Here is a 16998-nt window from a genome sequence, read left to right as displayed (position 1 = left end):
TGCTTTTGCAGAACCACCTGATCCCCCAAAGCACTTCACGTGGATAAGGGCAAGATGCCACCATGAGATTCATCGTCCCGCTTCTATGAGAGGCATGGGCACATATAAACAGCAGGATGGTTTGATTATCAGGATGTACTGCAGTCCCATTTGAACAGGGACAAACATCTCCATGAAAATGCCACTGGAGACAAGGCTGGACCACCATGTGTCTCTTCCTTAAAGGGAAATAAGAATTCTTTGGTATTCAAGTCCAGGCTGGATGTGGCCCTGGGCAACATGATCCAGTGCCTGCTGAAGCGGTTGGTAACCCTGCATGTGACAAGGGAGTTGTAACTGGATGGTCTCTGAAGTCCCTTCCAACCCTACCATTTCTTTGCTCAAGGGCTGCCTTCCCTATCTTTCAACAAGCCTCAGGTTGGTTGGCTGTGTCTGGCCAGCTCACAGGCTCCATGGGAACGCTAAAGCCTTTCATAAGGATGGACTCAGAGCATGGATAAAGTACATCCAAAGGCTGCACTGTGGAAATAAATAATTCTTAATTCCTTGCCCTTCCTTTTCATGTCCACAGAATAAAGAATTCTGCTCCAGCCATGCTGAAACACCCTCTGGATGATGTTTTAGTGTGGCAGCACCTAATTGGAACATTCCAGAAGAAGAAAAAGGTTTATTAAATAACAAAATGGAGCCTTTTACTTCTATTCAGAGATGCAGCACCCCAGTCATTTATGAAAACGAGAACTCTTTCATTAGATTTGGAATGGGGGGGAAAAAAAAGGAAACAATGAAATGACTTATTTTTAATCTGGCTTTTTTCCTTTCCAAAAAGAAAAGTCCCCCACACACAGAAAGAAATTCAATGCAAACCTCTGTTTCTGCATCATGAAAGCTCCTTCGAGCACCAGAGTAATCAATGTCTCAGAGTCTGTGTGGTCCGCAGCAAAAGCCAAAGAAGGTATTTAAGTTTATACAGCCTTCAGCATTTTGATGGCTTGCTTTTGAAATATGACATGTTGAAATCTCATATCTTTTTCAAGTTGGTTATGTCTTTAGAAAATGGTTGCCATCAGTAGGAAAAATAAACCAAAACAGAAACAAAGGAGAATAAATGCAATTCAATCTGGTTTAGGAGCTGTTTGTACACTTAAAAAAAACAGAGTAATACAAAGTTGCACCAAGAAAATGCTCAGAATTGTAATTACAGCTCCCCCCTCATTATATTATACCCAGGCTTGTTTTAGCATCAAATGCTTTGCCTCATCTTAACAAATAAAAATACCATTTCACAGGAACGTCGCTCCCGTGCCAAACGGCACCAGATAAGCATCCATGCAAGATGACAAAAATGGTACAAATGGAAGTAAAAATACTTGGTCAAATGTAGAACTCTGTACCTTTTCACGTGCAGAAAACCAAAGGCAAATCGTAAATCACTTCAGGATGGGGAAAGGATTCTTTGTCCTCACAATAACCCCAACTTCCCACCATGGAACAAGACCATCTTGAGGCGAGATTTTACAGCTGGGATTTAACTCGCAGGGTGAAGAAGTGTGAGATGGAGCACTCTTGTAGGTAGGAACAAACCTCTCCAACAGACTTCTCAATCTTTCATCAACGCATTTTGGATCCAATTCACTTACCATGTGGGAAAAGCAAATGGGGAACAAACTGTGAATTCAAATAACTGTAAACTCAGCAAGATGTGGAAATAAAACACAGATGGTGCACTTCAGATGAAGGGTCAAGTGTTTCAGTGACGCTTTCCACTTTTGCATTCTGACAGGTGACGTATAACAACAACCTCCTCCCTGAGACAGCCCTAAATAAAGTGTGACTCGGTTTGGAAAACACAGAGGGGAGCAATACCTCTGAGGAAGGTGGGAGCTAAGGTTGCTTTGTTGAGCTCATAGGTTTTGCTGCTTGAGGACTGACATTTGGGAGTGGAAGCTATCTCTGCTGGATGGTCATTGCTGAGACAAGTATTTTCTCAGCTACCCCAGCTCCCAGGCATACAATGGCAGAGTGAGCTCTGCCTGATGCACAGCACAGCCCTTTACACCCTCTTGATCCCTTTTTCCCCACTACAACTCCAGCAAGCCTTTGCAGGAGCTGCTTTGACACACATCAGTAAGAGCTAAGAACATGATCGTTTCTACCCTGTGTCAACCCTCACAAAGGGCCCAGCACTAAAATACCCCTGGAGACCCACATTTGGCTTGCCTGAAGGTTGGGCTCATTCTTTCCTCCAGAATTGATCTTGTTCTGAATCCCAGGAATGGAATTTCAGGATGACTATATCCGTGCTGTGAAGTGATAATTGCCTGCTCAGGGCCCGCCAAGAAAGGGCCTGCTTGCAAGCACAAGTTCAAAGAAAAAACAGAACAGTAAGTATACACTAGATGACAGAAGAACTATAAATCCATAGGAGCTTGAAATGTCAGATAGAGAGGAGCAGTAGTGATTGTGAGGTGACTATTACCTTCAAAATATGCCGGAGGTTGTTTATTGGATCAGAGTTAATGAGGGAGAAATCTAATAGAACCATAATATTAAATTTACCATTTTAACTGTATCATCAATGTTCTGTAATGTGGGCAATTTGCAAGGTGTCTGTCAGCACAGCTCTCAGTGTGGTTAGTTACATGGCCGCAGCACTATCGCACCCTGGCAGCTGCTCCTTGCAGAAGATGCACTGTGTTCAGCAAAGGATTGCAGAAGCCTAAGTGAGATAGCAATATATATTTTCCTTACAAGAACACTAAAATGAGCAAGATTGATGAACGCGATAGGGTTCTATGTTCCTAAAAGACCTGGGTTCAGCTCTGCCCAGCTGTTGAGCACAGCCTTCCTTCTGTGCTGCCTTTCTGAGTCCTGCTGGGTTTTCCTCAACCCTCTCGCACATCAATGTTTCTCAAACCCTTTAAACACTTGGAATGAGGAGAGCTAAAAGTATCCTCACCATTTAAGCTCAATTTTCAGATCTCACGTAGTACCAGCTCACCCTCCCAACACATAAACACACACACACAAAGAAAGGACATGCCGAATAGACCAGAAAACCCCCTCATCATGAAAGATGAGGGCAGGAAGGGCTCAGAAACAAAGAAGTACATGAAAATAACGACAATATCCAGTTTTAAGTTTCTACTGACGAACTCAAAACCTACAAACAGTAGGAAATGGTAATGCTGCATTTATAATTATCCATCTGCTCATGCATTCAAAGGAGGTTTGCTGAAGGAAGCAGCTTCTTAATTTGGAGTTCCTCCTTCCTTTGCCACCTGCCCCAGCCCCTCCATTCTGATGTATGCAAGTTCGAATTCCAAACACAGCAAAGATGGCCTGCATATTTCAGCATATGACAATCTCCCCTTAAGTAGCTATAAAGGAAGAGTAACAGTATTGGTTGTGTTAGAGTTGCTGTGATGGTATGAGATAAACGAAATCACCCATTTAACCAACAGGAGATACTGCTTCTTCCTACAGACCTCAACTTTTCTTTACAGCAGGTATTGCTTTTTGTAAATGAAGTGTTGAACTCGATACTTAAAGAAGTGCAGGTAAGGAGTAAGTGATGAAGAACTAAATAACTCCATGGCTGGTGATGCTTCCAGGGATCTGAAGTTATAGAACTTCCAGGCCAGCATCTACCTGGTTACACAGTGCTACATCTCTCATTCTGAAGATACGTTAGCCTTTCAAAAGCCATTTATTAAACATTTTCATTTAAGTAATAACTTTCCCAATCTCAGTGAAATAGATGTATTCCCTCTTAAATCACTAATTAAGAGCAGCCTGGGACATTACACGGCCCTTTTGAAAGGGATTCAGGGAACTAGTATCCCCTTAAATCTGTGCTGGCAATGACCCAGGAATCCTGTCTTCATAACTCACAGCTCTAATTATTCAAGAGGACATTATAAAAGAAGGATACATCTAGGCCATTATGACTAACAGGAAAGATTTATTTCTAGTTGCACCCCTACTGAAGAAGAAATATTTGCTCTATTTTTTATTTTTTTTTTCTACCTTCCTGTTCAATAGGAAGGAAAAAATTAAAGTAGATCAATGAAGATTAATTTACAGTGCTATTCCCAGTAAAGGCACTGGGTATGACTCTCCCCAAAGAACACCAGCCTGCTGATTTGGAACCCTTTTCTAAACGATCATATGGCTAATCTGCTCCCTGCTGAAATGAAGGCAGAAAGGATTAGAGGACAAATACAGCACGCTTTAAGAAAAGAAGCATGGAAATGTTTAAAAAAAAAAACAACTCATAACCTCATAAGATGAAATGCAGCAAAACTGCATCCCCATCTAAACTTTCAGGAATTTACATATGCTGTTGCCCTGAGTATTGACACCTTTGACTAAAGAAGCGAAGGACACATAAAGCAACGCACCTGGGCACAAACGTCCCTACAGAGCGATGGGTGCTTTCTGGATGGAGTTAATCATGAAATACCAAGCCCTCATCCCAAACACACTGCCAGTGGAAGAGCAGGTTTAAGCGTGGCTACGCATTTGATTTTTCCTAATGTTAAACCACTCACTTTGCCTGGAAAACTCATTGCGTTGGCTTGTAGCATAATCAATACGCTACAAACCATGAACAGATACATGGCAGCAGCTGAAAAGAAATCAAACTGATTTGATGAAATTAAAAGCTGGGACAGTGCAGCCATCACAGGAGATTTAAGTGGGACACTTGGTCATTGTATAAAAAGAGTGGGATGGGAGGACACTCACCATTTTTGGCCACATCCTCCTCTGCTGATTTTCATGCTGTGACTCGTGGAGACATTGTGGTTTGCCTCTTCTATAGTTTTAATTATGATGGTGAATAAAAGCATTGAAGGAAAAAGCGAGTTTTGATGTAACTAACCTGAGGGTAGTTCACCTCCACCCCTTCTCCATCACCCAACATCTCACCTCTGATTTACTCTCAGCCTTCCAAGAGACTCTCAGCCCTAGAGAAACCTTTGCATGTCAAAGCACATGCATGTACTCGGCTTGCACTACCTAAATAGCCACTTGCAGGTGCTGCAGTACAAAGCAACTATAAATGAAAAAATACAAAATACGGTACACTGTGGATGTAGAAAACTAGCCATGTATTCACTTCCCACACTTCTTACCCAAACCTCCTTTGGCAAATGTCGCAGAAGAGCCCATAGGGCTGAGCTCTTCTGCTTGGTACTGTTCTCTGGAGCATCACGCAGTTCCAACTGGGTGTACAGCAAAATACAAAGCAGCTATTTCTCACAAATGGGTAAGCAGATGGAGCAATATTTGCTATCATAAGTGCTCCTATTTCCAAATGTAAAAAAATAAAATTAAATTAAAGAAAAAAATACCCAATAATTCCACTGGCACAAATTGCACTATTGATCTAAAAGGATGGACCAGATGGAAGAATAAAAGGTCTGAAGTCTCCTACATCAAGCAGAAATGACAGTGCAGGGAAAGGAACTGAAGAGTTATCAATCCTATTGCTCAAAATGAGCCATTTTCCTCTCTCAAACCTGAAAAAGAATTCGGTTCTCTAACTTGTGAAATAATTATATCCCTGAAAACAGCAGGAGACCCTGCTGTAATTCTGCACTCTCTGGAACACAGCTACAGGAATTTCCTAAGCCCACTGGTTGTACTCAAGATACAATCCCTGCTGGGAATTCAGGGGAAAAAAAGTAAATTTGAGTACATTAGCTGGCATGGAAAATACACCCCATATTCTTTGGAGTTAGATAACTGAGAAGGAAATATTCCTGAGTAAAACCATCCTTACGTACTGCTGGTAGCTATGCATTGCACCACAGTGATAGAGGCACTACTTTAAAACATATTTCAAACTCCCTGCTCACACAGGTCTTGTAAAACAATTAATTGTTCTTCTTGTGTTGGAAAAAGATCAGCCCACTGTTCATCACCTTCTCAGTGTGAGCTTTCAGATGAATATTTCATGGATTCTGCAACTTTTTCTCATTACAAAAGCAAAATTACACTTCGAGGAAGGGAACAGCAACAAAAGAAACTTGGATAATAAATATGGCTACAGCTCCGGAAAGCTTCTGAGAATTCAAAGAACATTTGTTTACATAAACTGATGATTTATTGCCTATGGAGAAAAATAATTTGCACTGTCAGTGATTCTGTTTACTCTTAATAAAAATTAGTAACTAAAAATAACTTCAAAATTGTGGCTCAAATATCCCCACATGTAAGAGCACGTGCAGTTGCAATATAAAGGTCTTTCTGCTCCATTTCAACCATTACTTTTTTTGCAGCATACAGACACCCTGTTAAACTCAATACTCTAAAGAAAAGAATCACCTGTGAGCTGGTTTCCCATGTCTACCTATCAATTCAGTATAAATGAATTGATGACAAACGGCTTTAGAAGCTCTCCCGGGAAACGATCCCTGCCCCTCCGTGAGTTGCAGCTGATGGTGGCTATGCACGTAGTAGCACACGCGAGTCCTGGAGCAGCTCATGCTGGTAGTACAACGATCCATGAAGGCACCTATCCAGCTAATATAGTTCCATGTGCTTTTCTTCATCTACTTGCTGAATGTTTTCCTAAAAATACTGTGAAATTTCCTTGGTCAGTATTGTTTTCTTGCCTTGGAAGAACACATTCCCTTTGCACCAGCAGCCGCTTGGAACACAGAAACACTTCAGCAGGAAATCCAAGCATGAGTGCACTCAGGCCAAGCAGGTGCTGGGGGAGTCACTGTCTTTCTGAGCCTCCTTACAGATCACTCAACACTTACACTATTGATTTTTATCCATTCCTTCCCATTTCACTCCACGGTCTAAGCACAACGCTGGAGCTACTGCTCTGTAATTGATGACACAGGAACAGATCAAACTCTGGGAAGGCAGAGAACAACCAGCAGAAATGAAAGTGCTATCTCTCTACCATTAAACTCTCCTACCACTTATCCCAGGGCACATACTTGTTTTGGGAAAGTGAATTAACTGCTGAATGATGGCCCCTCAAGGTTTTAAATGTCAACTTTAGGGATAAAAGGAAAAAAGAATAATCAAAGGATTGCTACAGAGTGTCTAGGCTGACAACATCTAAGGTTTAAGTCTAGGCTGGGCATTGCATTGTCCCTGTTCCAGCCATCACAAAGGACTTGCTTCTACTGGAGTTTGCAAGTCTACAGCCTGGCAAAGGAAGGAACTGTACAGAACTGAAATAAGGCAAAAATAGAATAGACACAGATAAGGAGACTACTGGTACATTAGTTTATCCATGTCTGCATCGTGTGTGCTGCTTTGGCAAGTAAAGATACAGCAAAGCCCCACCAGAGCTGACTTTGGACACCACACTGGACTTGAGCAAATGTGCTCAGGCAGAACAAGACCACAACCCACCCCAAACACGCACAGAGATAAGCTTCTATGGAAATAATCTCTCCCTGATTCTTCTTCACACGCTGTAAAAATAAAACTGCTATCAGGCTGTTGAGAAGAAGCAAGTAGGCCAAATGGCCAGTGCTGCTTGTTTATTTTAAACAGATGCCCTCTACCATCGTGAATGAGGCAGATAATCCCGTCTGTTCAGCCTGCCATGAACAGTGGTTCAGACACACTGCTGCACCATCGCACCAAAGGAAGTTGCTATCGCATCTCTTTCCCAATTAACACTATTGCACAGCTATCTCAAGTTAAGGCTATTTGGAAACACCTATTTAGGATGCAGTAGCATGGATATATTCTTACATATGTACTTCCAACTGCTCACATTTTCCACAAAGCCAACCTTCACATACAGCTATCCTAATTTGAAGAGTTCTGCTCCTAGAAACACTCTGTGAAACCTAATGTCAGGACAACTCCATCCACACCATGGACTCACAGACTAATCCCCCCAAATCAGGTGCAATACAAACCACATCAACTTCTCTTGAGCCACCCCACGCAGCTACAGATCTGCCCTTCTGTTCTCGGGGTTTCTTCCAGCTCAGTTTTGCCCACTTAAGTGAAACCCATGCTAGAAAAAAAGCTGTAGGCAAACTCTCTGCACGAGCCAGAGCACTTCTAGTATAGCCATGGCCAGTAATGATGAGACTTGCTAATTCACAGCCTACTCCAAGCTCAATGGAGCCATTAACCAGCCCACAAATAGAGCATTCTTTCTGGTGGTCTTCATTAGGCACATCAGAAAACTGGAAATGTGCTACTTCAAAACAAAATAAGGCAAAGGGCATAGCTAGAGCCTGGCTCAACATCTTGCTTATCTGGATAATGCACTGTAGTCTTGGGTTTTCTTCAAGTTTTGACAGCAAATTCTACGAGCTGGAATGAGAATTTATCTATGTGAACACGTAAAGAGAGTAAATGTGCTGGAATTTAAGGTGCTGATTTCTCTTAAGCACAAGACAGAAAAATTGTAAGATATATATATATATATGTGTATATATATATATATATATATGTATATATGTCTCAGACCCAGCATGTGAAGTCAACAGGAAAAAAGTGGAGGAAACAACACACAGTTGGCTTAGCTAAAATAAAAGCTAGCTCAATGGCTGAACAGCAGTTTTTCAAAGATTTGCACATTGCAAATGCATGGTTTCATTAGTACATATGCACCATCCAAACACATAAATAAGGCATCCCACCTCTCTTCTTTGCTCTGGCTGAGTCCTAGATTACGATGGTAAAGTAGTAAAATCCAGGGAGTGCTTTGTGTCTGTAAATAAACCCGTGGGTGTGGCGTGACAGCAATAGCAGAGCACTGGGAATGGCACAACCACCAAACTTGGAGGCCACCTAGAAGCCCGGCACAGCTGTTGTTTACTATAGATCTTGGCAGGAAAAATCAACTCAGTGGGGGAGGAGGGAGGTCAGGGCATGGAGGGCAGGAGAAGGCATGCTGGAGGCAAAGGGAGGCCACCAAGGCTGGCCAGCACTGGGGCAGCACTGTTGGCTGCTTATCATCTGAACCAATACTTGTATTTACAGATTACCCTTGAGGATTTTGGCTTGCAAAAATAACTGTGTGGTTCATTTCCTTCTTTCAATTACACCTCCCCTTCAGGTGCATTTTTAGGTCTCATCTCTTTGCAGACAGTTCCACGTTTAGCAGTAAAGTCACCTGCTCTCTCAGAAGACCATACCTGTGTCATTTATGCATTTCCTTCTGGGATCTGACATCATCCCAACACTCTTATCTTAGAGATCATTCTTATCCAACTCTCCTACAGTAAAAAGATTTAAGTGACGCTTAAGCAGCAATAACCACATGGGATCCTCACTACACATTTTTTAGGGAAGAACTGGTTAACATCACCTTTCTCCATTTTGCATTTAGTAATTATCACTTCATTTAGCCCTTCTATTAGCGCAACACAAAGCAGCTGGCAGGCCCAGCACTCTCTGTCCAAGTGACCTTGTGTTCTTGTTCGTGTTTACCACATAATCAGCAGAGAATTCCATTTTCAAAATACAAGACTTCATAATCCATTAGCACCGGAGATTGGTCCAGGGGCCTGGATTTACTGGTCACATGTACTAAGGAATAAAAATATGAGTGCACCACTAGATTAATCTCTAGACCTGTAAAGCATTCCAACCCACCATGTATACAGTAGCCTCATTCAAATTCAAACACGAATATTAGCATCATTCTTTAAAGCTACCACTAATACCATCTCAACTGTACACAAAGAGAAAATTAAACGTTACCTGCTTTACAACTCAGCAAGTATGGAGACACACAGTAACTGACTCCATTACTCAGATTCTCCATGTATAAAATAACAAGAGTTCTTAGTAGTGTGTCAGCAATAAACACCTCTTCCTGCTACATCCAAGAGGCAGAAATTGCTTTTACTGGTCTTAATTTTAAATCAAAAGTCTTTAGCGAGTCCGAGTAGATTAGCTCACCATCAAGTTAAATACATTAGAGAAAAGAATCAATGGAAAGCGTCTCAAAATGTAACCTTGGCAACACACAAAATGCTTCCACTGAACTTCACTCATTTGCTTTATTTGCTGCTTCAGAAATTGGAATGTAACACATAGGCAGAAGGACATTAGCATCAAGACACTGCATGTACCAAGCCTGCAATACCACAAGTGTTTCCCTAGAAGTCACTTTCCGCATTATACCTTAAAAACCTGCAGCCAAGCAAGTTAGACGATTTCAAACTAATCATATTTCACGATAACAAAATGGAAAATGGAAGTATTCAATAGAAAATAGCAATCCATATTTATTCTTCACGTCCACACACAGCACTTCATAGGTAATTTGGTTCATGCTTTCAACTGATAAAATGAAAATAAACTCAACAGTGACATACAATGTCTGCCATTTGAAGAATCAGCATTTATCAGTGTTATCACACATTTTTAACCGTGGCCCTACACAGTTCCCCCGCATGCAACACTTAGATTGAAAACAGCTATTACTCTACCTACCATTATGTGGTATTTGTTGGCAAATACGGATTCTTGAGTGGCAACATCATTATTCAGTGTTTATACGAGTCTACCAGGATAAACAACCTCTGATTCATGTCGACAAAGAGAGCTTAAAAATGTTTTGCTGCTCCTTTCAGCACGCTGTAACTGAGAGTTTACTAGTTCTTATCCAAACCCAATCTGAAATTCAGAGCACTTTCTTCTGAGCTCATCAAGGCCCAGAAAAACATCAAGCAGAAAAACAGATGGTTTCATTGCACCATCTTCCAACTTCCAGGAGAGGATATGAAAAACAATCATCATCTACTTCTCGTGCACTTTCCCAATGAGCAAAGCACAACCTGATTTTGAGTACAGTCTGAACTTCTGAATATTACCACCCCCTTCAAACTTCTCAGCTTTACCCTTGGTTGGTTTGGGGGGTAAAGAAAAGCATTTCTTTGTTAGCTTCACTAACGTTTGCTGCTTATCTCCTTTTGGAGCTGAGGATGACCTTCCAACAGTGGCAGTTTCCTGTTTCAGTGTCATCCAACCACAAAACAAGATCCAATTTCTCCCATAAAATAAGCATCAGAAATGAAGCTTTGCTAACAAAACAAATAGAAAAGCCATTTTTTATTCATAGATTCCAAATCAATGCAGAAACACACATCATAACAACATTAATGAGAGCTTCCTAAGGCCGTCAGCTGGTTTCCCTGTAAGCACTCCCTGAACACTATTTGCTGTCACACATGGAATTCTGCCCAGTCTGAAACCTGAGCTGCACGCATTGCCACACGAAGGCTGCCCCCAGTCAATCAATAAAAGCAAAAATGATACGACAAGTAATCCACCAGGTCAGTGGTTTGTTACTTACAAGGCACAGCATGGTGATAAAGGTTATCTCTAATAGTCTGCTGTAGGTCGTGATCCGGCGATCCTTTCTGAAACCTCTGGTTGAGATAATGTCTCAGGTCTTTGTTCAGTCTGCTTCCTGCAAAGAAAACACAGCCATTTATTTACTTCTAAATGCACACAATTAACATTTCCAATTCAGGCAAATGTTAGGCTTCCATTCAGAGTCCCCTAAATAATGGCATGCTGACTTTACGAGCGGAGGCTCATCTTCCTCTACAAATGGCTAATTACCAAAAAAAACTTGCTGTAAACAAGAGGTCTCTCTCCTCTGGTAACGCATCTTTCTTCTTGTGGTGTTAAGCAGATCATCATTCCCTTTTATCACTTATTTGTCTGAGCAAATGGAGAAAGACAGATGATGAGAAAGTGATGAAAAATAATAAGGGTATTGTTTTTGCAGCTCATCGGAGAGCGAGCTGGGCAGAAAGATAAAAAGCAAAGGCACTAATATAGCTGAACATGGCACAAAATCTAAGAACAATACTTTGCACTGGTATCTATCCTAACACGCAGTTGGGCAAGAATTAAGGAGTTCAGAGTAACCAAAGTCCTTAAAAAAACAACAGAATAATATGCAACACTTTTCACTTCAGTTTGTTTCCCCATTCATAGAATCATTATAGAATCACAGAATGGCTTGTGTTGGAAAGGACAGCAAGGATCATCAAGCTCCAAACCCCCTGCCACAGGCAGGGCTGCCAACTTCCACATTTGATACTAGACTTTAATTCAGCTCGTAACACTTTCATAAGTATGTGAGAATAAAGACAGATGAGCTAAAAACAACCACCAAAAAAGAGAGATTTAGTTGGAAATGAACACAGAACACTAAATACTTTCCTGTAGCAGAATGTAAGAACTGGAGTAACTTCATGAAGTCTTTTCCCAGAAATTAAATATTCTCAAATAACTCTAATTTCAGTCTGACTGAAAAGCAAAAAAAGCCCCATATGATCCCATAGAGAATGGGGAATGGAAACCCTTCTGTTCTTAAAATGGGGAGTGGAAAATAATTCACACAGGTTGAGGCAGTGGAAGAAGGGCTGGTTTGCCAAAAATGGTAGGACATCCTTTGAGGTAAAAACGAATTGCTGGTGGCCAGGGCTGTACTGGGAGAAGAAGCAGTGGAATATTATATGTCTCTTTCCTTTGCTAGGCACCTTATTTATGGCCACAGCCACAGCTCGAGCAGTGGGCTGCACAGACCTTGAGTTGAACTCCTACAGCTGTTTCCATTGACTTTCATAGTTTGCATCATGATTTTTTTTTAGATGGTGAACATGCAATGTAGCGCCAGCCCAATAATTGTGACACAATGTAGCACTGCAGTTAGAGATTCCTGCCTGCAGCCTCTAGGAACAAAACAGATCAAGAGTAATAATCCTGCAACGTAGGGCAGTTGGACACCAGCTCTGGGAGGGAACAGCAGCCCCACGTAAATGAGGAGCAGTGCAGAGCATTCAGCAAACAAGGGCAGGAACAGCAATCTACCAAGGAAGATCTGCAGTAATATTGTTTTAAAAGCAAACAACAATAAAAATGACCTTAGTCTAAAAATGAAGTTAAATTCCATAAAATAAAATAGGTGATACGTGTACTCTTTTGCTGCTGTTGTTTTTAAGATTACATGTATTGTTGAAGGAAGGAAGGCTTAAGCAGTGGCCCTCTTTCCTTATAAGAAGTGTTCAGAGACCAAGATGCTCAATGCAAGGAACAGCTGAAACAATGAAACTGAAGAAAGGTAGACAAAACACTCATCATCGTTTCCTGATTGACCCCAAGCAACACCCCTCACCCCAGGAGCAGATGACCAGTCTGGTTCCTAACAAACTATCTTTGGCTGTTCCACTAGTGAAACATAGCACACAACAACCCAGGAGGTGCTTGGATAGACTGTGGACTGCAGCTTTCCCATTTCAGACCAGCAAGCTCATGTGTTTGGTGGATGCTGAGACTTTTGACCTCAGAGTGGGAGACTGGGCACAACAAAGAGCATCCTCAAAAAATAATCAAGCACTTTTTTCAGTTGAGCAGTTCACATTTTTCTTTGCTCATGATAACGATGGAAGGTGGCTGGTTACTCATAGCCAAAAAAACTAAGCATGACGAGCAGTTTGGACATAATGCAAGCACTTATTCTGGTGAAGGAATAAGTATGTAACCTACAGGTTTTGTCCTAAAATACTGTGCAATTCGTGATTTCACAATTAATGTCACAATTGTTTCTAGAGGTGAAAAGAGACTGCTGAGATAGGGTCATCTTGACCACAGAAAGCATGCAATTTACCGATGATATCTGCAGCTATCTTTCCTCTCTGTCTATTCATCTCAGACTATTACAGCCCCACCAAAAAATGTTTGGCTCTCTGTTTCACAGTAGCTGGGATTTCAAGCTGAGTCACTGATGTGCTGCCCAAGATGGCAGTTGCAAATGCAGGGGCTAGAGCAATACTTGCACTTGCATACTTTTTCCTTCAGGGAGCTGACAGAGACACTCATTCCTATTACATGCATTTCAGATGGGAAGAAGGAAGAAAAAAATAAACACCCCACGTCACATTTTTGTTGCTAACTTCCAGAAAATTCCAGATAGAAAAAAGGCTTCTTGCAGCTGAGCCCAGGGCTGTAGACAAAAGCAGGCTCACCCCTTACAGCCCACTGCAGAGTATGGAAGGCAAAAAGGAGCTAACACAGAAACAAACCCCTTATGGAAAACTCCACGGGAATTCATCACAGAACATGTGGAATTCTTTACCACCTGAAACGTTTTGGTCCACATGCTCAATACCAGCATTCTTGAGCAGATTCTAGAGCTAGACGCAAGTTTACAAAGGCTGATACATTCTTTTTGAGCCCCCACAATTCCTAAGAATGAGAAAGACACATCAGTGACATCTTACCAACCTCCCACGTGCAAACTGCAGCACTGAAACTCATTCTGACCTCCATGGGCACCCCTGCTTCACACACCGCTCCCTCTGCAAAGGAGTCTCACCACTGATGGCTTTTGCCCATTCATCAGCCCAGGCTGGGTTAAAAAGGAGTGCAGCACCATCTGATTTTATGCACGAGTCCTCCCCTTTGTAAAAACTAATTTGAGGCATCAGTTGTGCTAAGAATACACCTGGATTCAGTTTCCTTAGAGATAAGCTGTGTAACACTTCAAAACACTCCTCTGTTTTCAAGGAGATTGGATCTTACATTTGTACTTTGGAGAACCTTCCTTTTCTTCTAAGTACACATACAGGGTCCATACAGTAGTAGGAGCAGGCCAACAGCAGCTGCAGTCCAGAGGAGATGGGTCAGTGCCCAGACCTTCCTTCTTGCTGGCCAGGATAGGTGGGAAATACATTGATTTGCTTAAAGAAAAATTACTGCATCCTTTCCATAATTGAAACTGGGCTGAGTTGTTCAGTTCAGACACAAAATAAACCAACCACACAAAAACCTATTGTATAAATAAATTTCCTTCCTACTAAACTCATCTAAGTTAATACTTAAAAGTTTAAGAATTAAAACATGTTACACGATCGATTATTGTTGTGGAAACAGATCCTTTGCATTTTTTAGCCCTGGAACAATGAAACATTGCCTTTCTTCATAGGAAAGCTAACCTACCAGTGCTCCTCTCCTCACTGTACTCCTCCAGATCTGACAAGTTTGCATCCTATCACCAGAACCCTTCACCTTTTACAAAGGATGACTTATTGTACATCTGTCTTTCCTCAATTACTCTCAATTATTGTAATGCATTTCAGAGCAAGTCAATCATTCTCTCAAAGCATTAAACCATAATAATACCTTAATAACAAACACCAAGAGAGAAACAAATCATCTCCCCTCTTAAAAAATGAGTCCTGCTGATACAGAGTTTTCTGAGAAACAATAAGAAGTGCTTGTCAACTTTGTGGAGGTATATATATATATATATATATATATATATATATATATAAAATCTAAATGCTTTTGAGACTTCTTTCACACCCTCAATCCTCCATCACACATTCGCCCTCCAACAGTAACCCAATATAAAGCCACTAGTGAAACTCTGCTTTGAATGATGCTCTGCTGCTTGTTGCTACAGCTCCCAGTTTCTGCAGGGGAGAAGGCTGCACCATAGGAGCTCATCTAACGCTGTCACTGTTGCTGAGAACATTCATCACTCCCAGAACCCCACTATCAGTGAGCAGCAGTGCAGACCTGCCTGCGCAAAGCTGCTGGCTGTTGTAACACACGGGCTTCAATAAGGAAAGCAGACTGCATAAATGACCAAGCAAAATCCAAGATTTCCCCATAAAAAGCTGAGTGAGAACATGGAAGGGCTGACAGCACCTTCCTGCCAGCTGGTAGGCAGCCTATGCCAGAGCTTTGCAATATGCGTATTCTGAAGACACATCTTGAGTCCATGTTTTATGCACCTGGAAGCCAACATTTTACAGTTTATGTTCATATTAAATGCTGCAGCTGTTATTATCCCATTTGTGCTTTGGGACAGCCATAGATAATCCCGATAAATAGCTCCAGTCTGACAGCAATGCTTGTGCAAAGGGATAGGAGTCAGGCCCAGCACATAGTGGTCTGACCTATATAACACTCCTATACAAATATTTACCAATGTAAATCTTCTATCTTTGCCCTGCTTTGGGAAGGCTTCCAATTGCCATATTCACAGGGACTGAGAAACCTGAACTAGAAAAATCCATTTTTTATTCCTCAATTCCCCTTTTCTTGTAGGGATATCTTCATTTCGAGGCATCTATAGCTGAGCCATCCTTCGTGGACAAAGACCATTTCTAAACAACAGGACCATGAAGCAAAGGTTAAAGGCCTTGCTAAAGGGATAAGAGTGCAATAGAGTCATCTGGATTAAGACCGTCTCTTGGCATCTGATGTCTACATTGAGGGAAGGATTCCATTTTTTAAAAGACACAAAGATTGCACATTGGACGTGCAGAATAAACCCCTGATTATAACATACAGTCTTTCAGCTGACGAGTCCTATCTGAAGATATTTAGCAAACATTAACAAGATATTTTTGTAGTGCAGGAGCAAAACTTGGCCAAACAAATGCAGAAATGCAGATAATGGGAAAATAATGATTTTAAGAAGAACTTCCTTAGGATGTGAGCTCCCACTTTGCAAAGCAATGAGCAGACCTGCAGTCTCACTGGACCACCTTTGAGGCTGGGAGGCTTTGACTGCACTCCTGTGCCCGAGGCTGCTGCTTAGCCTGCAGATGGGACTGCACACTCAGCTGTAACTGCAGCCAAAGCAGCTCCTCTTAATTAGAAAGTCTATTAACCCAAGTTCATTTTAAACCCATCATCCTTTTGAAAACAAAACCAAACCCCAACCACCAAACAGCCACCAAAGAAACATCAACCTGGTTAACTAGCTACTGCTTTTTTGGGAGTTTAGGTGAGGGTTGCCATCCCCCCCCCTTGAAAATATTAATTAACTAATGACAATTTCCCAATCCGTTGTGAAATTCTTACTGAAAACAGAAGGCAAACACGGCTCCTGGGAAGCACTTCACACTCTTCCATACACCATTTTACACAACTACAGCACTGGTGTTGACTCTGCATTCATCACTATGCGCTTTACTAAAGTTTGCAATGGACTTTCCTCAAGTCCTCATGTAAAGGAAGCCC

At 41.6% G+C, this 16998-nt stretch overlaps 1 protein-coding gene across 20 annotated transcripts in view; it reads right to left on the bottom strand.

Moving 5' to 3' along the window:
• The window catches only part of MAGI1 (membrane associated guanylate kinase, WW and PDZ domain containing 1), a 291948-nt gene that overhangs the window by 139787 nt on the left and 135163 nt on the right, over positions 1-16998 (bottom strand). For all 20 annotated transcript variants that reach the window (XM_072347596.1, XM_072347604.1, XM_072347602.1 and 17 more), the window contains exon 2: positions 11303-11419. In XM_072347596.1, coding sequence (XP_072203697.1) covers positions 11303-11419 — 117 coding nt within the window. The remainder of the gene's footprint in view (positions 1-11302; positions 11420-16998) is intronic.

Source organism: Excalfactoria chinensis, chromosome 12, assembly GCF_039878825.1.
Source record: "Excalfactoria chinensis isolate bCotChi1 chromosome 12, bCotChi1.hap2, whole genome shotgun sequence".
In the NCBI taxonomy this organism is placed as follows: Eukaryota; Metazoa; Chordata; class Aves; order Galliformes; family Phasianidae; genus Excalfactoria; species Excalfactoria chinensis.
This window is presented reverse-complemented; position numbering and strand designations above follow the sequence as displayed.